General features: G+C 35.3%; 3 protein-coding genes across 3 annotated transcripts; 1 reads left to right on the top strand and 2 right to left on the bottom strand.

Moving 5' to 3' along the window:
* The first annotated feature begins 484 nt into the window (after positions 1 to 484).
* On the top strand, positions 485 to 7,222 carry LOC147537252 (ubiquinone biosynthesis O-methyltransferase, mitochondrial-like). The gene is made up of 10 exons (XM_086643403.1): positions 485 to 545; positions 2,723 to 3,056; positions 3,338 to 3,427; positions 4,132 to 4,210; positions 4,363 to 4,440; positions 4,951 to 4,999; positions 5,185 to 5,234; positions 5,600 to 5,749; positions 6,492 to 6,572; positions 6,853 to 7,222. Exons 2-10 carry the CDS (start codon positions 2,725 to 2,727, stop codon positions 6,958 to 6,960), a joined length of 1,017 nt encoding a protein of 338 aa, XP_086499529.1. The 5' UTR covers positions 485 to 545; positions 2,723 to 2,724; the 3' UTR covers positions 6,961 to 7,222.
* A 3,031-nt stretch (positions 7,223 to 10,253) lies between these two features.
* SCPL29 (serine carboxypeptidase-like 29) lies at positions 10,254 to 14,542 on the bottom strand. Its single transcript, XM_086639171.1, has 10 exons — positions 14,096 to 14,542; positions 13,195 to 13,302; positions 12,943 to 13,038; positions 12,731 to 12,823; positions 12,327 to 12,412; positions 11,984 to 12,247; positions 11,105 to 11,238; positions 10,921 to 11,016; positions 10,669 to 10,774; positions 10,254 to 10,544 (listed from the first exon to the last, which is right to left on the bottom strand). Exons 1-10 carry the CDS (start codon positions 14,364 to 14,366, stop codon positions 10,380 to 10,382), a joined length of 1,419 nt encoding a protein of 472 aa, XP_086495297.1. The 5' UTR covers positions 14,367 to 14,542; the 3' UTR covers positions 10,254 to 10,379.
* A 3,779-nt stretch (positions 14,543 to 18,321) lies between these two features.
* Positions 18,322 to 22,602, bottom strand: LOC147537254 (uncharacterized). The gene is made up of 6 exons (XM_086639172.1): positions 22,272 to 22,602; positions 22,114 to 22,167; positions 21,165 to 21,318; positions 20,233 to 20,330; positions 20,057 to 20,122; positions 18,322 to 18,647 (listed from the first exon to the last, which is right to left on the bottom strand). Exons 1-6 carry the CDS (start codon positions 22,392 to 22,394, stop codon positions 18,606 to 18,608), a joined length of 537 nt encoding a protein of 178 aa, XP_086495298.1. The 5' UTR covers positions 22,395 to 22,602; the 3' UTR covers positions 18,322 to 18,605.
* Positions 22,603 to 24,681: the final 2,079 nt, after the last annotated feature.

Consider the following 24,681-nt stretch of genomic DNA (forward strand, 5'->3'; position numbering starts at 1 on the left):
AATCAAAACAGCCTCTCACAATTCTCAAATTGCCAAATTGAACCCAAACCGCCATCCATCATCTTAAACCGCCTCCAAGAAACCTCCCTCTTACAGACGGTTATCGAGCTGATCGCATATTTGATGTATCAATGCCAAATGTAATGACTATCGTTGATCGTAGTCAATTTCCAAAAAAAAAAACAAAAGAAATAACTTTAAAATACCGGTCGTTACTGGAATCATGTCTATATAACAAATTAGTTAGGTCTTTTGGCATGTCATAACTTTCATTTATAAATCTCTACCATCCAATTTTCTACAGTAAATCACAACCCTTCTTCTTAAAGAGTCTTCTCGGTAAGTTTCACCCCTATGGTTTCAACAAAAAAAAAATGTTTCACCCCTATTCATTATGCATTGTGTATCTACAAGTGTTTCTGCCATTGCTTTTCTGACAATCTAACTTTGACAAAAGGTATCACTTTCCTACTTCAAGAACCTGTTTCAAAAAACAGTTGACAAGTGACCACACTATTCTATTTCTCTAGGAAACCCAAATAGATGTTAAAATTATAAACTCAAAAGGTATTTATTTAATTAAGTAATTAGAGAATTAAGTTAGTGGGAAGTTAATTTCTTTTGTTGATTAAGTTAGTGGGTTAATGGATGAATTAGTGGAATCATGTTACTAGTGGTCTTAGTTAGTGGGTAGAATTTGGGTCTATAAATAGACCAGTCTTTGTAGTTTATTTTAATAAAATCAAATCAAATCAAGTCAAGTATTCAATTCAAGTTAATATCTTCTTTATTCTTCTTTGTTTGTGCAAGTATTTTTAATTTCCAACATTTGGTATCCGAGCTAGAATTATTTTGTGATTACTAACCGAATTACAAAATGAATGGATCAATCCAACCTCAGCTTCCGCGATTTTGTGGGAAAAATTTTGATCAATGGTGTATCCAAATGAAAGCATTGTTTGGCTTCCAGGAAATTTGAGAGGTTGTCGAATTTGGGTATGTAGAACCAGTTGATCAGGTAGCACATGAAGCTCTCTCTCAGGTCCAAAAGGATAGTTTGAGAGAGAACAGAAAGAAGGATAAGAAGGCATTGTTCTTTCTCTATCAAGCTGTTGATGAGATTGTCTTCGAGAAAATCTCAAGAGCTGAAACAGCTAAAGAAGTGTGGGATTTGTTGCAAAGATCCTACAAGGGTGATGAGAAGGTAAAAAATGTAAGGTTGCAGACTTTACGAGGTGAATTCGAATCTCTTAATATGATTAACTCTGAAAATATTTCTGATTATTTTTCTAGAGTTCAGTCTATTGTTAATCAATTGCGGGTTAATGGTGAAAAGTTAACTGATCTACGTGTTATTGAGAAAATCATGAGATCATTGACAGGTCGTTTTGACTATGTTGTCGCTGCAATTGAGGAAGGAAAAGACCTCTCAACTATGTCAGTTGAAGGTTTGATGAGTTCATTATGTTCTCATGAACATAGGATGAACCAGAGAGCTGCTGCAGGGTCTATTGAACAAGCTTTTCAAAGCAAAGTGACTCTGCTTGAAAAAGGTGGTTTTAATGGTGAAGAGAGTCATGGTAAAGGACCAAAAAAATTTGGAAGGTATGACAAATCTAAAGTTAGATGTTTTCGTTGCAAAAAATTAGGTCATTATAAGTCAGAATGTAGAGTTTCCAAGAAATATTCAGAGCATGCTAACTTTGCTGAAGATGATGTAGAAGAGGGAGAAATTCTTTTATTGGCTTGCAGAATGGATGACGATTCGGATGAAGATTCTGATGAAATTTTAGACGAAGATTTAGATGATTATTCGGTAGAAAGTGATGAAGATGGAGTTTGGGACTGTCCGGTTAAAGAAGATCATCAAATAAAAATTGATACGGATGATGAGACAGTAGCTTCAGAATCTCAAGTAATTGAGATTACACCTATTTCTCTGAATATTGATGATAATTCAAATTTAGAATTATGTCCCAGTTCAACTTACATTCAAGTTTTGTCAAGGTTTGATGACTACGTTGTAAGCAATGATAATAATGGGTCTAACGAATATTTTTCAAGTGTTATATCTTTTGCAGATTGTAATCACACCAAACCTATCACTGTTAAAGAAGCAGTAAAAAATGTGGGGTGTATTTCTGCTATGGACGACGAAATTTATCCAATTGAGAAAAGTGATACTTGGGAGCTAAATTCTTTTCCTGCAGAAAAGAAGTCAATTGGATTGAAATGGTCATTCAAAACCAAGTACAAACCAGATGATGAAGTAGACAAATTAGTTGTTAAAGGGTATGATGAAAAGCCAGATTGATATGAAGTTTTTAAGTTGATGATTAAATGACTAATATTTTTTATTAAGTCATTGAAGGTCCATTGATTTTTCAAGTCGAAGATCATGATGGGTGTTATAATGTTTGAGTTTAAGGGAGAGTGTTAAAATTATAAACTCAAAAGATATTTATTTAATTAAGTAATTAGAGAATTAAGTTAGTGGGAAGTTAATTTCTTTTGTTGATTAAGTTAGTGGGTTAATGGATGAATTAGTGGAATCATGTTACTAGTGGTCTTAGTTAGTGGGTAGAATTTGGGTCTATAAATAGACCAGTCTTTGTAGTTTATTTTAATAAAATCAAATCAAATCAAGTCAAGTATTCAATTCAAGTTAATATCTTCTTTATTCTTCTTTGTTTGTGCAAGTATTTTTAATTTCCAACAATAGAGATGTCGTCGAAGTTCTTGAATTTGTGCCGTGCTCTCCGCAACAACACTCCCATTCAACCTTTTCGAAACCCTAATCGAGAATTTCCTCCTCATTTCCCAACTTCAATTGTTTCTTCTGATCAGATCTTTCAAACTAGAAGATTTTATTCAGGTATTCCTCAACCACCTGTACTCAATCCTTCACCGGTTCCTCCATTTCCATTATCAAATCAGGATGGAACTCAGGCGCTTAAAATCAAAGCAACCGGTAAAACTAATGTTGATAAAATTCCTGTCTCCTCGTCTTTGAATGAGTTTGAACTCGCAAAATTCTCCGCCATTGCTGAAACTTGGTATGCATCTCCACTTATTTGGTTATTTTGATTGTAAAATGTTGAATTTTTGAAACTCATGATTTTCTGATTTAGTAAATTTGAGTAGTTTGATATTTAGGTTTGTGATGGCTCTTTTAATGAAGAATATTGTTGTTATTACTGATACATAGACAAATAAAACTCGGTAGCCTGAGCTGGTCCCCGTGTTACTCGGGCGGACCGGTCTATCCCAACTGCTTAGGTTTTAATACTTCTAATCTTATGATCAATATGTGTGGTGATGTGATCATATGTAACAGGTGGGATTATGATGGACCATTCAAGCCACTGCATCTAATGAACCCAACAAGGCTCTCTTTCATTCGCTCCGCTCTTTGCCGACATTTCAGGTAGCTTTTCTCGCCAAAGGATATTCAGTAGCATTGAAATGGGTAACAAGGATTTAGGTTGCTGACCCAAAGTAGATGGGACTATGCATATGGAGTCATAATACCATTTTTAGGTGACCTGATTTACACCTGTCATAGTAAACATCCTTGGCAGACTAACAGCAAATCAGCCGTTTTTTTGCTTGAGAAGAAAATGTGCAAAAAATGAAAACGAGCAGAATTAAGACTCCCATGTCATGTGTACACGTCTGGTTATAGAAAAGAATCACACTCAACTACCAAACTCTTTCCCAGTAAAGAAATTCATGATCATCATAAGAATCTTTCCACCCCTCACGAAGAATATTTAGAAGCCCTGTGGACATTGAGGTTGAATAACCCATGGGATGGATAGTCTTTTTGTCATAGACATACACTTCATTAGGAGTTGTAATAGTAAAGTTTGTATTGTTTCCAAAAGCTGTCAAACCTCAAGCCTCTGCTGCTTGATGAATGCTATACTTCACATTCCAATCTACTATTATGTAGTGGCTACGCAGTTAGGTAGGGACTCAGACCATCTTGACTCTCCGAGTCCTAAGCTGCCCGAAATATTCAGGAGTAAATCGACAGTTCTCGGACTTGATATATAATTTCGTAACTCGAGCACTAGGTAATTGTATGTCTTTCTATTAGTCCGTCTTGATTAAGTCCCATTATTTCAGAAAAGATCCACATTGTGCTAGGCCTCTCGAAGGGCTGAAAATTGTAGATGTTGGCTGTGGAGGCGGCATTCTTTCAGAGGTATTATAATTTTCAACTGTATCATACTTTTACTATTCATGATATGTTGTTTGGTATTGCTACGAAGACTGCATACTAGAATAATTTGGGAGCTTGTTATTTATAGTTTGTATAATAATATGATCTTTTCTTATTATGTTTTAATTCTACAGCCTCTAGCTCGGATGGGTGCTTCTGTAACAGGTGTTGATGCTGTTGATAAGAATATCAAGATTGCAAGCCTTCATGCTGTATGGAAATTTCTTTGGTTATTAGTTTTCTCGACATTCTGGCTCTCTTTTGTCACTTGTAGATGCACATTAGTTTTTCTTCTTTAGGAGAGCGTAGCTTCTTCTTTTAAGCATATTTTTGTTTTGTCAAGTTCCTTGGTAAATCAGCTTGGGCTTGAGCTAGCCGAACCGACCCCTGCCTATCTCGACTTTGCATATCAGCCGAGTCGCTCAGTTGTGTATCTGAGTTAGCAAATCATTCAGCAATTTGACTTGCTGGGTAACTGGGTCCATGTTTAAAACAAAGAGAAAACTCCTGCTTTTTCTGTCAAACAAGCAAGTCAGTGGAATAGAGGGGAGGGACAGAGAGAGAAAGAGGAGAGCAGGAGCCGGCACCTCTTCTTTGTAGACTAAGGTTTAGAAGTTCAGGATATTTCAGAACAATTACCCGTTCTCTGTTAAAAATCGGTAGGTCTTATCTAATTTGTAGTAAAACATTCTCATATGGTCTTCATTTTATGACTTCCACAGGAATTAGATCCAGCTACCTCATCAATTGAATATTGTTGCACAACAGCTGGTATATATGACCTTATATTGATTTATGTAGTTTCATTATTTAGTGTTTCACTCTATCATGTGCTAGTAATCTTAATCTAGCGTATAGACATGTCTGTGGTATCAACTCATGCATTCTTTTGTATACAGTTCACTAGACAAATATAGAAAATATGGTTGAATAATCAGATTTAATCGTGGTAACAGAAAAATTGGTCGAGGAACAGAGGACATTTGATGCTGTGATTTCTCTAGAGGTATGATTGATAGGGTAAGGGACGACTACCTTGCTGTACTAATTATCTTTGTTTTTGTTGGATCGAGAGAAAGCTATATACTGCCTGATATGTAAAGATTAGATAGTAAGACTTAAAGGACGAAGAAAAATTATACCCAAGATAAGAAAATGTTAACGGCAGAGTGTTGTCTTTTTAAATTTTCATGTCAGAACCAATATCTGATATTGATAACCATACCGGCATCCATGTTAAAGAAGTTTTATATTATTCTTAAAACATTCGTCACAGACTCACCGTTACTTGCATTTTTCTATTTCTTTATGTGGTTAGATCTTGTCCAATTATATTTTTCAGACGACAAATACTACATCTTTTTTTACTAGGTTATTGAGCATGTAGCAGACCCTGCTGAGTTTTGCAAGTCGTTGGCAGCTTTATGTGTTCCTAATGGAGCCACTTTGATCTCTACAATTAACCGTACTATGAGATCATATGCTGCTGCAATTGTTACGGCAGAATACATACTCCATTGGGTATTGGCTTTTCACCTTTTTCCCTTATCTTATCTTTCAGCTTTTATTCCCACGATAAAATCCATTCGAGTGTCATGTAAAAGAAATACGTTGTTGGGTATCATGCTTAGTTGGTTTTTGACAATTCTTGGATGAAAGAATAGGTCACTGAAGAAATTCCCTCATTTCTACTTGGGTGAACTTCTGTTTGATTTCTTATCGTAAGTATCATAATTTGCAACTACATTTTTGAGTTTGAGAGCTAAAATCATCCATGTACACAGCGGTTGAATTTCAAATGTTTTGAGAAGTTCTCATTAAATATTATGCAACCCAAACTTGTAGGAATCTTTAGTAGTTAATGATAGGGGATGGATCATATAAGAAGAAATGCTCTGGTAGACCCAGGGCAGGAACTTTTTTATCTTGAAGGTTGTGTTTATTTCTTCATTCATCTGAATCTAAATTTATGCATTATTTAGTAGTTTAATATGATTCTTCGGTGTACTTTTTTCTCTTTATGGAGTTAGATCTTGATACAAGTTATTCGATTCAAGAAGTCTGAACGGGAACAAGACTTGTTTTAGATCTGATTTTAGGAAGTCTTCAATGGAGTTAGATCTTGATACAAGTTATTCTCAGTCAAGTAATCACATTTTGTCATTCATAGTTTCTATTGTTGGCAAAATTTAGCTAAGAATTTCTTTTACTTCGTGGTTGGCAAGTGCTAAGCGCTCTAACCAACTAAATTGGTTTTTTGCAGCTCCCCAAAGGTACACACCAATGGTCAAGTTTCCTCACACCAGAAGAACTCGCCGTCATCCTACACCGATTTTCTATATCTGTAATATTTGTCTACCAATACCACTTTTTCCGTTTTTTGAAATATTTTGTTTTTCGGCCGTGTGGCTGTTACAACTGCTCTTTTCTCATTGACCTATTTGTGATTAAATAGCCGTTATATTTTTCCATTTTTTCTCTGTTTACCCATTGTTTCTTGTCCTTTTTTTCAGTACTATCTTTTATCAAGAAAATTAATCTTCAAGTATTTCAATATCTTCCATGAACTTGTTTTTGTTTTTCCTTTTTAAACTAAACAGTATTCCCTGTTTGGATTTTGTCAGGTAGAAGAAATTGCAGGGTTTGTATACAATCCGTTGGCAGGAACATGGAAACTATCTGATGATACAAATGTAAATTTCATTGCTTTCGGTAAGAAGAACAGCGAGTAATGGGTGCTATTATGCTTGTATGATTGTGTATATAGACGACACACTCCTTCAACTTGGCTTTCCTTTCTGTCTCGATGCTAGTAGTTTTGTTTTGTCAGCACTCTCGCCCCAAGAGTAGTCATCACTGCATTTCAATCGCAGTATGAATATTCATGAAGTTTTGTAGCAGGTTAGGTTTTCATCCCATCTTATGAATTATATCTCATGATGTATTATTACTACGAAAATTTTAATTTAATAAATTAACTTTTTGATAAAAAAATTCTGCTTCTATCTAAGAAAGTACTCACATATCATGGCCTTCAGATTGATCTCTTGTCACAGCCTTCAAGGTTCGTATTCATGGCCTCAACCAGTGCACTAATTGGGCCACCAATTTTTCTTTTCTTCGTCTCCACGTCTTAAAGGTAACAATTTCCTAAGGCCATGTTTGGCTCAGTCGTCTTTGTTACTTGGGCTTTTGTGCTTCACGAGCCTGCTTCGACCATCTCTGGTCTGGTGGTTATCTCTTGATCCACCTCTAGCTCTGTCTCTGCTATTTTTCCTCAGTTCTGGTCGGCTTCAATCATCTGAACTTCTTTTGTTGATTCTATATTAATTATCGGAGAGGTTTCATCCTCAAGCTCAACCATTACCACCATTACGCTTACGCATGTCTTTACTGAGATCATGTAATGTTCTCAAGCTATCTTCTAATCACTTCTGTTTATCCGTACAAGGTTAGTGTTTAGAATTGAGAATTTCAGCATCAAGTGAGGTATCGAGAATATAACATCAGAGGATTGCAGGAATCGTCGTCCCAGAATGTCGTTGTAGGCCAACGACACTTCCACTACGATAATCTCTTGCATGGTTTCTTTTTGTAGCCCATTCTCTCCTATCATAACAGGGAGCATGATCGTACCTTGAGCTTGGATTTAGTTATCCCCTAATCCGAGCAGATGTGACGTATATGGCTTCAAGAATTTTGCATCAATTTGCAACTAGTCAAAACATACTTTCGTCATGATCCCAGATTCCTCTATCGATCTGTATTCGTTGAATCTTCTAGGTTGCCATAGAGGCGGATATTACAAAGGATCATCATGAGGAGTGACTATTCCGATCAGATTATCATGGGTAAAATTCATTGAATCTTCTGGTTTGCCTTAGAGGCGGATATTACAAAGGATCATCATGGGGAGTGACTATTCGGAACAAATCGTCATGGGTAAAAATGATAGGTGGGGTTTCAGTTTTTGACCTTTTAAGTTGTTACAGGAAATTGGGCCGTTCATGTTTTTTTTTTTTTGTCAAAAAGACAAGTTATCTTTTTGTCATTTTAGGCCCCATATATAGTTTGGAAATAGTCTTGAAGGACAATTCTACAAGCACTCTCATTTCTAATACCGAAATTGTCCTTAGAATCTTAGCTTGCGAAGCTTTGCAAACTGGTTTGCACTGCTTTTGCAATATGGTTTACAGAGCTTTGCAAACTGGTTTTCACTGCTTCGCAATCTGGTTTGCAGAACTTTGCAATCCCGTTTGTAGAGCTTTGCAAACTAGTTTGCACTACTTTGCAATTTGATTTGTCTTGCAAAGCTTTGCAATCTCGTTTGCAAACTGGTTTCCAATCTCATTTGCAATAAGGTCAGTTTCGTCTTTTTCCTATATTAGACTATTTACAAAAATGTCATAGAGAGCTGAAGCCTATAAAAAGTTGATAAATCTTTTTTAACCAAAACTTAATTTTTTTAGGGAGTTCTGGCCAAATTTCCCGTTAAGTTATGCAAAAAGACCTCTCGTCTCTTGAGCATACTTCTTTAGCGCATTGTTTGCGCTCCGTCCTGGTGATGGTCCTCTTACAATAATTAAGATGGTTCCTTTGCAACAAAAAAAAAAGAATTAAGATGGTTCCACTCTCAACCCTAGAGGGTAGAACTTGGTCAGTTCTGCTTTTGTCAGTTCTGGACTTGTCATTCTCTGACCTTCTAGGAACTCGGGCAGAGATGGGTTTCTGGGGGTGTATACATGATCCAAACCTGTCTTTTCCTGCGCTTGAGTTAGTTATAACACTCTTTTCAGCTTTCTCCCCCACACCAGAATTTAAGTGACATCTTTCACATGACTGACGCCCTCAGCTTCCTGTTCATATTTCTTATGGAAGGCACACCAAACGGTGGGGTTGTTAAGTTAGTGATCATCTAATTCAAAATTAATTGTCAATGAGTGGAGATGACCTAGAGATATATTTTTAGTTGATTGAGTGTAGATTCTAATGTGGGACTATACATACGCCACTCACGAGTAACATCTAAGTTGGATGACCACAAATTTAACATGGTATCAGAACGTGGCCTACACATGATAGGTTTAAAAGTCACACACGTTCCACGCCACCCGAAAAGAATAAAAAAGACACGTGTTAGGTTCAAAACCCCCACATGCAACATGTGAGGAGGTTGTGAGAATAGTCCCACATAGGAGAAGGCGATAGCAACCAAGAATATAATATTTAAGTAATCATTCATCTCCACTCATTGCCAATTGATTTTGAGTTGGATGACCACAAACTTTATAAAGATCACTCGATTTTTTTTTGTCACTATTGTTTGGATTTGGCCGAAGAAGTTGTAGGACATTTTTCTATTAATATTTCCATGATCTCCGCCCTTATTTTGGTCAAGGGGGTATATTTAATGTATTCCAGTCTCGGCCTCTTAAACCGATCTCTTTCAGTATGAGCTCGATCATCGTCCGTTTCTTTTATTCAGGATTAGGCCTGAGTGAGCCCGCAAACACGTGCCCAGTAGGGCTAGGCGGCTAGCGCAGCTGATCACCCATCCTATTGGCCCGGAGACCTCCGTCTGGGCCGAGCTGCCAGCATGTTACTTTGGTTAATCAATGACCTGCCAAGCCCTAGTAATGAGGTTATTCCGGGGTCGGTTTTCTTTTTCTTTCAAGAGTAAATTAGGGTCTTGAATATCAACCTCAACATCTACTTCCAAACAAACAATGTCAACTAAAAGAACCCACGAATGAAATTTCAATATCTCAGTAATTTCCGTGGAAATTTCAATATCTCAGTAATTTTGACCAAAATATTATGAAATTTATTGCTCTGACAAGGCATTGTTAAGAGAACTAAATCAAATTTTGGGTTTGATGGAAATTTCAGTAAGGATAGAAATATAGATATTTTGGTCATTTCGACCTAATATTTTGAAATTCAATTCCTTCCAGAGAACATGTTCATGAAGTAGTGATCTTTAAATGATCAACATGTTAAATAAAAATCACATAAGCATCAAACATATAGAAGCTCAGTTTCTCATTTGAACTAGTTTCTATTATTTGTATCATGATTCTTCGATTATTTTTCAATACCAAAACACAATTTCTTCAATTCTTAGAAGAAGTGAATGATAAAATTATAAAGATCAAGAATCAGCATACTCTTTTGATAATTTTGGCATCGAATTTCCTGATAAGAAAGCCTTGATTAGTACCAAAGCAAGTTTGGGTTTGTGAAGAGGAACTTCATGTCCTGCTCCTCTTACTGATACAAAAGTTAAACCTGCATATTCTTGGATCCATCCTCCCACCTGTTTCAAACAACAATAATCAGGCTTCCTTAACGATACGAAATTCATGATCAGTCTACCTACGGATTTTTCTTAACTCAACAACACAACGCCGGGTTTAGGATTTTCACGGTTTAGGGTTTACCTGTCCATCGTCATACCAAGCTCGCCATGGAGAAACAGTTGGAAGCTTTAGGGCGTCAATACTGTACCGCGTCGATGTAACTGGGATTACAGCGTCAGTATCTCCACTGCTCACATGAAAGAAATCAGGAGGCATGATCAGAAAACGGCTAAAATGACAGAAATCAGATTCTTTGATGGATCTGACAATAAACTTCTCCAAATAGATAAAAATTTTAGTCAATATGAAGTCATCATAGAAGTAATGAAGTACCTAAACATCCAAATACGAAGACCTGTACTTATAAGCTCTTTATAAACAGGTAGTATCGACCTAGGTGAGTCCTTCCAATGAGTATTTATTACCTCACTGCAAAGCAAAACCCAAAAAATGTAACATGAAAAACGGCAAAAAGGATTGTTCGTCTAGAAAAGGAACAGATAGTTTCTGGATATACTTGCAAGTCTCCCATTTAGATGGTGCGAAAGATGGATTAACATGAAGTGCCTTTTGGACCTCAGGTAAATTGAAATAGACAGTTGAGTGAGCCTCCGTACAAGGGTCATACTTTTCGCCCACCCGTGCAACCGACTGAAAATTTTACGGCCATAAGTTAGTACTGTAATGTGGATAAATCAAGTATGACAGTTAATTGAACAAATATAGACTTAAAGAATGTAAAATGGTTTGCCTTTGACTCTTGACTCTTGAGAACCAAATGTCACATTGGACTTCACGTTCATGATGCATTTGACCTCGTAGCCTAGATAGTCAAGTTCAAGAATTTGGCAGTGGGTTTCTTTACGAATTTGAATTTGGTCATGTGCATTTTGACTGTTGAGTTAGAGTTTCTCAAATGCTTTTTGCTCCAAGGCAAGATCGAAACTTTGAAGTGGGTTTTCATGTTAAATTTTAGTGGTTAGCTGACTACTTCCGCACTGGTTCATCTCTTTTAAACAATTAGAGCACTCAAGCAACACTGATTAAACAAGAGAAACATACATGAACCAGATTCAGATTCCTAAAAGAAAAGGAAACAGGGACACTTTTAGTCCTAAGGTGGTCTTGCTATAAAACCAGATTGCTAAACAAGCAGTGAGGTTGTGTAGAAACAGGGTGGAGTACTTGCGTAAGACATGAGCCAAATACTAAATCAATGTCAAAGTAAAACCTCAAGAAATATGGTTTAGGATGACGGAAAACCCGAGTCACCAGGATTTTGTGGTCAGACAACCAACTATCATAGGATAACGTCGAGGACGAGAATAGGTGCATGGAGTATGAGTTCAAATGATATAGGAATACACATACATCTGAGAAAAACATTGACACTTACATAAAATCTTCTCCTTAGACTATTTGAAAATTGACCATTGCTGGTGCAAGAAGGGGTGAATATGCTGTATGAGTCAATATTTCCTAGCTCCTTGCTTGCAACATCAAGAATCTTTTCGCACTTTGATGAAGTGTGAATAAATGATTGGAAGTCGCAATCAACATTTAGAAGCTTGAAGGTTTGGTCAGAGATCAAACCAGCCGACCACATAAATTGGAAAACACCCAAATGATCGTGGTAATCATCAGTCAGTGCATTCCCAACCTGCATTTTATATTACAAACACGTTAGTCTTGAAAAAGGAAGGCCACATGTTCCAAATACTCCAAAAAAAAACCCTCACCATATATCCTTCTAGATTGATTGATTTATCCCCTGTAAGCTTATTGTGCTTCACAATGGCTTCTGCGAGTTGAGGAACGTAGTGTCCTGGAAAAAATATTCAAGTTTTAATAGACAAAAATAGGTAAGTACACAATTAACATGAACTTGGAGCTCCATTTTATGAGCCAAACACAACCCTGTGGTACACAAAATGTACATACAAACTACGAGTATGAGTATTAGATACAAGCATTCACATTCGACTAGGAAGAAGTATTGAACCTTTTATTTTAGATCTATTTATCAATAGAAAAATCTAGATTTGGCTCCGCTCTGACTATTTTAACATGCATAAAGACAAACGGTGAAAAAGCATGTATTTTGATCTTTGAAACAAGAGTGACGAGAAAAGTCGTTCCGCACCTGCATAGCTCTCTCCTGTGAGGTAAAAGTCCCTTCCCTTATATTCAGGAAACCTTTCCAACCAATTAGATAGAAATGCTAACGAGTCTTTGGCTGACAAATACACAATAAACACAGAGACACACACGCCATTAGTGATGATACCTTCCGGTTTTCTATTTTCATGTTACAATAAAACGTATTTGAGATGAAGGAGACATGTAATGGCATACCAGTTCTTTCATCCCCATTGTCCAATAAATCTTTGGAATTGTTTGAGTAGGAGTAACCAACACCTACTGGAGAATCAAGGAATAGCACATTCGCCACTGCACAATGGTGCAAGCAATTCTTAGTATTAAGAATAGCATTCACATATCAAAGTTGTATGATTCAAAATTATTGGGTGAAGTTGAAGGTTGATGTAGAAAACGTATTAAGTTCAAGTTACCACTAGATTGTTGAAAACTAGAAGTAACATTTACCTTGATTCCAAGAATAAGGGTTTTCATAAAGGGTCTTCCCGTCGGTCTTAATATGAAAAGGACCGATTTCTTCTGCCTCCCCGTATGCAATAGAAGAACAGCCAGGCCCTACACAAACATCACATAAATCAGAACCAAAAATCTTATCGCATAGGAAACCAGGAACAATAAGTTCATAACTGATTATTGAACGACATAGATACTAAAGTTTGTTGCTTGGAAGTCTAATCAGTATATTTACCTCAAGAAATTAACTAGAGTGAACAAAAACTTGTTATCATTCATATGTTTTCCTTAAATAAGATCGGAAAGGTTATAACCTATATGACGCTCTCAAACTCCGCAAAAGAACATTGAAAGAAAACAAAGTAGAGCAACTGAAGTAAACCCAATTCATATAATTGTAAAAAAAAATATTCTTTTGGAAATTGAAAAGTCATAGATAAGAAATTTAAAAAAAAAATCAAACTCAAGCTTCATCAAAATAAAAAAGAGAAGAAATAGAGTAAAGAACCAAATTTGTAACTCTTAGACTTTCCCTATCAAAAAGACATAAAATGGATTAGTTGATATCCAACTTCATCAATTGTTTAGAATTTTCAGACTAATCTTGATATCATAGCTCATTCCAAACTAACCCAAAGAAATAAAAAGGGAGAAGGTTGTAAACACATCAGAAACCATTTCACTAACTGAGGAAAACCCATAGATATTAGAAAACCAGAACACTTAGGTATTGACAAATGATCTTAAACTACTCTTAATTGAAATCAATTGCTCTAGTTGTTAGTTACCCAAACCAAAAAAATCATACTAGATATTAAATTATCCCATTAAACAGAATAAGAATATAAACCCAACCAGTAAAAGATAAGTTAAATAAAGAAGTAAGCAAACCTACCTCCATTAAGCCAAAGAACTAGAGGTTTTGAAGAAGGATCTTCAACAGCTTCAAAGAGCCAATAAAAAAGAGCTCTTCCTGAATCTTCATTAACTGTAACATACCCAGAATAATGTGCAAAACTAACATTGAATGATTGACCTGGTAGAGTATGAACTCTATCTAGATCCTTTTGCTTATTGTTAACATCTGAGATTGAAATTCCACTTTGAAGCATACCCAGTAGAAATAATAGATTAAAGAACAAGAAAATATATGCATTTCTTCTCATTTTCTGTAAAGTTTTAGACTACTAGGGTTCTTGAATGTGTCTTGTCTATTCAGAAACCCCCAAATTGGTGGATACTAAATAAAATGGGTATTTGATGAAATGGGTTGTCTTAGAATCAATCAGGAAATGTGGATAAAATGTGGTGTTTGTTACACCAATTATTATCACCAGTCCACGCTTCCCTCGTGCTGCTGACTTATACTTCCTATAGTGTTGTCTGTTGCTGGTAAAGAAAGTTAGCTTATTTTCGGTTAAGTTTTTATTTTGTTGACCCACATATAACGTGGGTATCGCTCTTGCATTTTGGATTTCAAAAGTTGTGGTGGTTGATTTTGTTGAGTTTTTTTTACTTTTTACTCCTCCGGGTTAATTAGTAATTGAGTTTATCTCATTAGAAATGTTGTTTTTGTTAAGAATTGTAAGGCAATGTTTGACTTAGGGGTGAGCAACGTTCCGCAAACCAACCAGACCGAGAACCGAACCGAATGATTTTTAGACCGCACCATACAATGTTTGACTCGGCTCAACTGAAAAACAATCAATTGATTATTGTTTAATATGGTTTCAGCTTGGACTTTTGAAAACTGCCCAAACGAACCGACCAATTTATATATATATATATATATATATATATATATATATATATATATATAAGGGTTTATTTAGTGATTAGACCCTATTTATTTATCAATATTAGGGGTTCGCCCCCAAAACGATCATGTTTCAAGGGTTAACCCTCATTTCTTCTTTTCCGCCAGAAGTTCGTTAAGTAGCGCGTGTGCCACTCACGTGTGTTTTTCTGACGAAATTGCCCTCCTCAGAACCATTGAGTTATTTAGTGATGAGAGCCCATTTATTTATCAATATTAGGGGTTCACCCCCAATCAATATCTATCATGTCGCGGGGCAGATCAATTATTCGAAAGAACAACTTTAGATAATCATCGACCTTCATTGGTACTCTTGGATCGTTAGGATATGTGACATCTTCTTGAGAGTTAAAATTCGATAGCAACCAGACATGGCCGGCAACTTTCAGAGCCTGCATATGATGACAATACAATGCAAAGACCAGAAGACATGAGCAGATATCATTAATTTTCACTTCCAAGTGTTTCTCATTTTCGGCATATCTAGTATAGAAGATTCAAATGCATCACAAGTTACGGTAGTATGAACAATGATATAGGTATAGGTGTCTGAGTTGCTATTTTGTTTCCTTTTTCTATCCTTGTAAGTTAAACTTAAATGATAGGTATGAACAGTTCATTAATACCTTCCTGGAGGATGTAGACTTATATCTACCTTGCACGCATATAACATAGGCGTTAATGCGTACCCTTTCTTGATGGAACCAAATCGATTGATCGAGAAACCCGTTAGAAGATCTATGTGAGTTTTGAGTGATTTCGCCAAACCCTAGTTTGGAACAAAATTTTGTTCTAATTGTACTTCACTCTGGAATCTATGCGTAGAGTTGGTGCGGTAAATCCGTCGCAGTACACAAGTCTTATACATACACAAGTAAAGTTTGAATGTATGCAAGTAAAGTTTGAATGTGTGATTATATTTTTGTTCCATTTTGTTACGATGGAAATCTAAAGAGTCTTAAAAACAATTATGAAAGTAAACAATTGCACAAACAACAAAGGATAAGGGAGTTATACTATTTGGTCATCAAACCTATTCCTCGGCGAATAATGACATGATAATTTTTATTTCGGGGTGAACCCCTAATTTTGATAATAAATGGGGTCTAATCACTAAATAATCCAACAGTTCTGAGGAGGACAATTTCGTCAGAAAAACACACGCGAGTGGCACACGCGCTACTTAACGAGCTTCTGACGCAAAAAGAAGAGATGGGGTCTAATCACTAAATAACTCATATATATGTAAATGTGTGTATAATATATATAATTTATGTATATATATAAGTAAAGTATATAATCCTATAAATCATTCATTACCTCATATGGATCGTAAACTAAAAAATAGTTTTTTTTAGGTATTCAAATTATAATTGTTTAAAGAGTATTTGTTTTTACTTTCATTCTTCTTGCTTAAGTTCAGTTTCTTTCTCATGTTTGATTTGGTTAATTGAGTTCGACCACACCAATTAACGAAACTCAATCGAGTCAAACCGAAGCAGGTCGAAAGAAATCGGTTGACGATTGGCTTGACTTAGGCCGCTGGTCACCCTTAGTTTGACGTACTGAAAAAAGGAACATGATTATAAAAAACAACGATCTGATAAGTTATTTTAGTAATTGTAATACTATATTTCGGTGTTGAGTTTAGTGAAGGGGAGATTTGTTTTTTTTTTTAATGTAGATTGTTTAAATTATGATTTTAATTTTCTTATACTGAACATAGCACTAGTATTTTGCCACATACAGTCAGTCAAAAGATACAAATGCAATTACTGAATTACCAAATATACCCGAGTACGTAAGCTAAAAGCCCTTCTATATTTTAAAATAAATTTTGGGTTTCTAGTCCAAAAATCTGACCCTAAACACACATTTAGTCCACCCTATTATTAATATAGGATTTTAAGCCAAAATAATAATTATAATGGATATTTAGTCCAACTTAGTTAAAGTATGTTTATATGTTAAGGTTACAGTGTTTTTCTGTTTATCGATTCTTGTTTTGTTTCATAAATTACCTGTTATTTATTGTTAAAGTTTCATACTTTATTTCATTTTTTTCATACTTTATTTCATTTTTCTTTATACGTGTCATACATAACACATTATGTATCAACAATGTTTCTTCAAAACGGAAAAGGACTAAAAACTCATTTTCTGAGAAGATTGGACCTTAAACCCTTTTTGAACTTTATTTTGGACTTAAAACCCATGGACCCTTTTAAAAAAGACTTATTTTATTTTGAAGTACTTCAATTAATATCAAGAACGGGGTTATTCCTCAAGGCCCCCTACTCTACGACTAGCTTCCCGCAGCCCCCTATTTCATCAAAAATACCTAAATAGCTCATTTTTCGTTACCGTTCAATATTATAACTCTCTTTCCTCCATCTCATCACCTCTCTCTGTCACATATCTCTCTCGCCACCTCATCATCTTCCCCGATAAAGTCGTCGCCCGTCAAAATTTTCGGCGACCTTCATACTTAATAAAAAATCTGTCTCTCCACCTCACCTCTCTCTTCTCCAGCGATAGTCGTCGGCCGAAAATTTTCCCGGTCGGCGACCTTCAAACATAAAAAAAAAATTCTCTCCTCTCTAAACACTCCCGCGAAGGGAAACCTTAAACCTTCGAACGTCTGGTTCAACAGATCTGAACCAGACCTCCCGCAAAGGTAAATCCCTTCGCCAAAGTGTTTAGAGAGAGGATATTTATGTTTGAAGGTCATTGACAGAAAAATTTCTCGACCGGCAACCTTCGTCGGGGAAGAGAAAGGTGAGGTGAAGTGAGAAAAAAAATTAAGTATTAAGGTCGTCGAAAATTTTGACCAGCCGACGACTTTATCGCAGAAGATGATGAGGTGGCAAAAGAGATGACGTGGCAGAGAAAGGTGATGAGATGGAGGAGAGAGAGTTAAACCTTTACCGGTAACGAAAAAAGAGAACCTTTCTAGAAAAGGAGAAAATAAGATTATTTTTTTTGTTGTTGAAAGAATGTTGCATCATATCATGTAGTGGGAAGATTTGAAAAAATGTTGCATCATATCATGTAGTGGCAAAAGAGATTTTTCCACCTAGGTTGCCTCTGTTGTAACTGTATTTTACTTCGTTGATATAATAATTCCTTTCAACAAAAAAAAGATATAATATGATATTGCCTTGATATAATTATCCCTTTCAACAAAAAAAAAAGATATATTGTTATCTTGATCGCAATAATATGATGATAGCAACTAGAGTGGAAATCGTACATATTAGTTTCATTAATATATATAATCCAACCATGTCAAAAGAAAAAAAAACTAGAGTGGAAACCGTACATATTAGTTTCATTAATATATATATAATCCAACCATGTCAAAAGAAGCAAACCTAACAAATTGATCGCCTAGAAAAGAAAGGCAACCAAACTTTAGTTTCCTCTTCTTCTAAAGAACTCAAGACAATCAAACAAGAAGCATTAGCAGATCTGAAGATACATGTACAAACAAGAACCTCCCCAACCATCCATGGCTTTCGTTCTCTACAAGTAATATTACTTCAGTTGAACTCCTATTAACACTAATCAATTGACTTCAACATCTTCCTTAACGGAATGAAGGAATTCCGCCACCAGAGTACTCAACCTCCTACAAGAAAAAAAGAAAAAAACGAGAAAACCCCTTGAGAAAACTAAATTCAATTTCTTTGTTATGTACAGAGAGAATGAAATGCACAACTGAGCAACCTAATTTCTTGACCAGTAGATCACAAAACTTATAACTTAATTTTCTGTATGTTTGTTCCTCATCTTTAGCATCAACGACATAAGACACAAAACAAAAAAACACATGTTCCTTATGCAGATCTTAACGGCAGAGCTATTTTTTAATTAGACAATCACGAGAAAGTATGAATTTGTTTTCGTAAGACTTGTGATTCAATAGATATATTCTCGAACAGAAAAAAAAAAAAATAAAAAAAAATTGTATGCATTGCGACTCAACCCAGAAAGATCATGTAAATGGGTTGGCAGAAGCTAGAAGGAAGGATTATAATTTACATGTGATGACACATAAGACACGACGCCGAAAAAAAAACATGTTCTTTATGCAGATTTTAACGGCAAGACCTATTTTTCAATCAGACAATCACAAGAAAGTATGAATTTGTTTTCTTAAGACTTGCGATTCAATAGATATATTCTCAAACAGACAAAAAATAATAATTTGTATGCATTGCGACTCAACCCAGAAAGATCATGTAAATGGGTTGGCAGAAGCTAGAAGGAAGGATTATAATTTACATGTGATGACAGAGAAGAAATATTCAAACCAATATAAATACTCCACTAATGAATTTCAAAAAGATATACACAAGAACTCTCTAAGAAATTCTAGTGAACTAAATCCCTAGAAACCTACGAGTAAACAAAGTAGAGAAAAAGAAAAAAAAATGGATTGGTGTGCTTTGACCAATTTTCATCAGATACCCAACAGTGCTAACTTAGTAACTTACATACAGTTAGATCAGAGGCAGTACACAAAGACGTGCTGACTGAAGTCGACGAAACTTTTTTTCATTATTTGTAAGGATGGTAAAGGTTAAAACAAACATTAAGGCTTTTTTACATTTATCTGTAACTAGACTTCTTTGAATAGATTGAAAAGGGGCTTTATTGAAAGTATATCATTCCAGAGAAAAAGTAAAGGATGGAGTTGGGGATCAAACCCCTGACCTTATGTTTGATATAAGTAGTCCGTAGCGTCCTACCAAAGGAGCTGACCTCGGGCCTTCTTTGTTTGAAGAAGGTATACAAATTTTAAGAATATTGGTGGGAATACCTGGGCTGCAGCTCGGGTCAGCACACCAATGGCTCTGCCACTGAGTGAGATTTAAAATTTCTATAGGTGTCGTTCAAGTTTGCATAGACTTCTTGACGTCAATAATAGTTAAAAGGCAATTGTACCAGAACTATATGAATTATAACCAGAAGAAGAAACAAAAGCACTACAAACAAATATGCTACAATCATGCAGTTCAGTATAAGAAATTGTACCTGTGCAGGGGGTAATGATGAAACCCAATCTGACGCATGAGTCGGGAGCAAGCCCAATGTGTTGAGCTGTCAAGGTGTCGTTTTTTCATATAAGGATCTAGAAGAGCACTAAGAAGCATATGATGACATGAAAAACAAAGAGTAATACAACAAATAACATGTTAAAATCTGTATACCTTCCAGACACCAAGTAACAGGCCAGCCAAATTCAGTGCAATGAAGAGTAGTTTAGGCGCCAAGATATCCACTTTGGAGTCCTTGTAAGGTTCAAAAACTGCAATAGAACAGTAAGTTTCTTAAGGGTAAGACCGAAAACTGAAATTTTCTACACAAGAAATGAATTTAGAGAAAAACATTAACTGTACAAGGCTATAACAATTATAGGAGCTTAAAAACAATCAGCTGAGAATAAAAAATATTGATGACAAGCTGCAAAAGATACAAAGTATGGATTACTCGCAGTTCTACGTGAAGTTTCTTTGAGAGAAACGCCTAGACCAATCTTTTCCTCTACTCGAATAAAGTATAAGTCCCTTGAAGCTTGAAGTTCGCTCGTTACTTTCACACACTACCTTCTTATGTTTTCAGGTTTCTTTGTTTCTAGACTTCTGGACCACCACATGTAGTCTTACTTCTCAAGAATCTCAACCTATTTTTTGAGGCTTAATCATTTCCCACATTGTATACCAGATGACACAAAGAAGCTCCAAATACACCACACCACATGGAAATAAAGGAAAAGATGTAAAGACAACAATAGAGCTTAAACTATTTCTTGTTCTTTACATGACTATAAGATGTTTTGTGGTAACTAACAAAAAGACAGCATTTGGATTGGAAATACAACATAAGTTCTCCAAAACATAGGATACTAATCTTTTTCCTTTCAGATTTGAACCTATGAGCATCTATAGCTGCTTAAGAGTCTAGATTCAGAAAAGGTATAAACCCTTCATCTCCCTTACAAGAAAGTCGATTGTTTAAAACTAGAAAAACAGCCAACCGAGCTCTTAGAAGACAAATAGCATAATAGTCACGAAGAAACGTGGAACTCAGAATATAACAACAAGGATAACAGAAACTAAAGTAGCAATAGCCTAATCCATACCCTTCCCGACACCTTGAAGAGCACTAAGAGGCTGCCAAAGTGCTGAAAATGTGATACCAATACTAAATAAATGAACAGTACTTCCAGCCATCCACATCATGAAGCCCATCATAAGCAAATTCTTGAAAGGAGCTTGGGCCACTTCCCAAGCTTTCTATTGATGAAAAAGAAGAAATTGATATTAGCTTGTGAAACTTAAAAGAACAAAACCCAAAGTGAAGGCAAACAAACTGATTAAGCTAATTAGAAATAGACATAAAACTTCTCACATAACACAAAGGATACTTTTTTTAAGCACAATCTTAAAACGTCCTCCTAATAAACCATTTCATCAAGTATTTGTGATGAAAAATTCACGATTATGTGATAATCGGGTCATGATTAATCACAAATACCGGATGATTCTCAGAAAAATTGGTTTTGAGTTGGATGACCACAAACTTAACATGGTATCAGAGCTAGGCCGACACGTGATAGGCTTAAAAATCACACGTGCCCCACGGCCCACGTTACTCGAAACAAAAAAAAGTCGTGTTAGGCTAACCAGGCCTTACGTGAGGGGGTGTGTGAGAATAGTCCCACATGGGAGAAGGGGTAACTAGCAACCAAGAATATAATGTATAGGTTCTCTCCACTCATTGCCAATTGGTTTTGAGTTGGATGACCACACACTTAACACCTTTGGTCTCATTTTTGTAGTATTACTATCCAAATAGTATTTTGAAATTTTTGAAGAAATGTTTGAGTTGGATGGTTTTGGGTTATTCAATTAACCAAAAATTCAGTATCTACTAGATCATATATCATCAAGTATTATAAACCTTGATCACCAGAATCATTCACAAGCTCATAAAATTTTTATCTTCGAAACCCTTTCAGCTATTCAGCACACGATAAGTATGAAACCCTAATTCTTAAATCTTAAACCAAATAAAAAACTTTATAGTACCTGAGATTTCCAATTTGCTTCGGCGTTTTTCTGGCGACTGACAGCCGATTCATCCTACATACAAAAAAATTGACTAAAACAATCAAACGAAGAATTAACCTTTGACGTGCAGATCTCTGGTTTGATTCGGAAATTCAAAGAAAAGATTAGAGAGAAACCTGATCTGGGGAAAGTCGAGAGTAACCAAGAGGATCTGGGATGTCACGAGAGGAAGAGTGAGTTGAGTTTTCAGTGAAGTCAATCGCCCATCTTCGAGTCACAACGCCCTTTCCCTTCTCCATCTTTTTCTGTCTGCTTCGACACTCTCTCGGTTCTGTTTTTCTTCTCCTTCTTCTGGTCAAAATACAACTTCCTTCTTTGACAAGAAAATACAACTTCCTTGAGAGCCGAAACTAATTGTGTGATTCAATGAAAAAATAAAGAATGTTGTAAAGAGCGTTTGGTGTTTCTCTTAAGAGGTTACGCATCCTTTTCTAATGAGACAGTGTCAAAGGAAACAATATCCTATGACACGTTATCAGCACGTTTCGCGGGGTGTGGTGCTCCATGTGAGGTCCAGAAGTGTCAAAGCGAGCAGTGTCACCGGTAGCTCAGAAGACAGGTTCATATCATTCTGTAACACGTTATCAGCACGATTCGCGAGTGTAGTGTTCCTCATAAGGTCCAAAAGTGTCAAAACGGACAGTATAACTAGCAACCGAAAAAGCTGTTCAGCATCATCCTATAACAAAAATGATATTCATTCGTCCAATGATATTCACTCGTCCAATGTATTAAATTTGTTTATTTTCCCGAAATGATTATTTTTGTAGAATTTTTGGGTGTATGGTCCAAAAAATAGGCCCTGATAGGACTTTTAGTCCTCTCTAATCCCATAAAGGGTATAAAAACCAAAATAATATTACAAATAGATATCTGGTCCATTTGGTTCAATCTAGAGAGAAAACACAAATCCCGAGAATAACTATTAAATATTAATACTTATACTAACCTTTCTTAAATATAAAAACAGTTATAAGATCAAAATCACCAAATATATTTTCCATTTTTATCTCCCTGTTTCTCTCTCCAATCACGTTTTTATATTAAGAAACCGTGATCTTCTCATAATCAGTAAGTTTTCTAACCGAAACCTTATTGTCTCTGCACTCTCTCTCTCTCTCTCTCTCTCTTCATCTGATTTGAAAGTAAATCCTCCATTAAATCGACACCTTGATTCGTATTCTTTTGATTTGCTGAAATCAAATCACCATTGTTAATCAGGTAAAATATTAATCAAGTTATTAGTTTTTGTGATTTTGTTTTATTTTATGATAATTGATTATCTCTCTACACCTTAATCTACTGAAAATCTTCCATTAAAGCAAAGAAATTTGTGTTTAATATTCATTAGAGATATTCAGAAACAGCTTCTTAATATTGTTAAACAGGTTAACAATCATCTTCTTAAATGATTCTGTTTCAAATGAATATGAAATTCTTGTCTTTCTCTCTCTAAAAATTTATTGAATGATATATATTTTGATGAGACAATCCTTCATGACTGATTCTTACAAATTCAGTATCGAATTTCTCTCTGTATCATCTAATCAAATCTTCATCATTATTCAGTATTTTCTCTCTCTAAGATTCATAGCCGATTTTATTATGTTAATGTTAAATCCGTCTTTACTGAAGATAATGCGATTAAGAAGTGTTTGTATCTATGTATTTTGTTACTTTTTAGTAGTTTTAGGTTACAGATTTTTAGATCATTTCTTCAAATCTTCATCAAGGTTTCCGTACAACTTTTGATGCAGAGAAGATCTCGTAAGATTTGTTATAACTGAATGCAAACGATATGTAATTTAACATAAATTACGGATCGTTTACAATAAATTACATATCATTTTTTATCCAGAGTAGATCTAGTACGATTTGGTTGTAACAGAATGTAAACGATATATAATTTACACGACATTACATGATGTTTACTGAACATAACACATACATAACGCAGACGTCTTTTGTACGATGTTTTCATAACAGAATGTAAAATATATGTATTTTGTTACAAATTATACATACTTTATAAATAATATCAAAAACATCTTATAAATCTGCATAAATTAAATATGATTTATTCAACATTACGCGTATTTTTTTCACAAAACAGTTGCCGTTTATAGTACAATAAATGTTCCAAAAATTATATGTAATTTATTGCACATTATACATATTTTTTCACATAACAGTGACCTTGTGATTCGAACTAACGTTATGTTTGTCTCCTAACACATTATGAAGTTTAACAAACAGTATGCATAATTTATTCCATTATACATGTCGTTTCTAGTAAATTGTTTGTTTTGTTAACAAATGTATATGTTTCCTTTTTGCAGTTTTGTTGTTACTTATGGAATTTGCTACTGAAGTTGGTCATTTGTTTCCTGGTGGTGCAAAATCATTTGGATATGCTCTTCGACAATATAGTGTAAATGTTGTTTGTCCTGCTCAAGACTACATATGCTCTTCGACAATATAGTGTAAACGATTTTTTGGTAACAGAATGTAAACGATGTGTAATGT

The sequence above is a fragment of the Eschscholzia californica genome, unplaced genomic scaffold, assembly GCF_041429995.1.
Source record: "Eschscholzia californica isolate CP2 unplaced genomic scaffold, dmEscCali1.0.p SCAF_5, whole genome shotgun sequence".
Classification (NCBI taxonomy): domain Eukaryota; kingdom Viridiplantae; phylum Streptophyta; class Magnoliopsida; order Ranunculales; family Papaveraceae; genus Eschscholzia; species Eschscholzia californica.

Coding starts and splice junctions, on each gene's coding strand:
- LOC147537254 (XM_086639172.1), bottom strand. CDS start 22,394: ATGGAGAAGGGAAAGGGCGTTGTGACTCGAAGATGGGCGATTGACTTC. Junction 20,331..21,164: donor TCTTCAAGGTGTCGGGAAGG/GTATGGATTAGG, acceptor GTTCTATTGCAG/TTTTTGAACCTTACAAGGAC. Junction 20,123..20,232: donor TGTTACTTGGTGTCTGGAAG/GTATACAGATTT, acceptor ACACCTTGACAG/CTCAACACATTGGGCTTGCT.
- LOC147537252 (XM_086643403.1), top strand. CDS start 2,725: ATGTCGTCGAAGTTCTTGAATTTGTGCCGTGCTCTCCGCAACAACACT. Junction 3,428..4,131: donor GCTCTTTGCCGACATTTCAG/GTAGCTTTTCTC, acceptor CCATTATTTCAG/AAAAGATCCACATTGTGCTA. Junction 5,000..5,184: donor ATATTGTTGCACAACAGCTG/GTATATATGACC, acceptor TCGTGGTAACAG/AAAAATTGGTCGAGGAACAG.
- SCPL29 (XM_086639171.1), bottom strand. CDS start 14,366: ATGAGAAGAAATGCATATATTTTCTTGTTCTTTAATCTATTATTTCTA. Junction 11,017..11,104: donor TCTAAATGGGAGACTTGCAA/GTATATCCAGAA, acceptor TTTGCTTTGCAG/TGAGGTAATAAATACTCATT. Junction 10,545..10,668: donor CTTGGTATGACGATGGACAG/GTAAACCCTAAA, acceptor TGTTTGAAACAG/GTGGGAGGATGGATCCAAGA.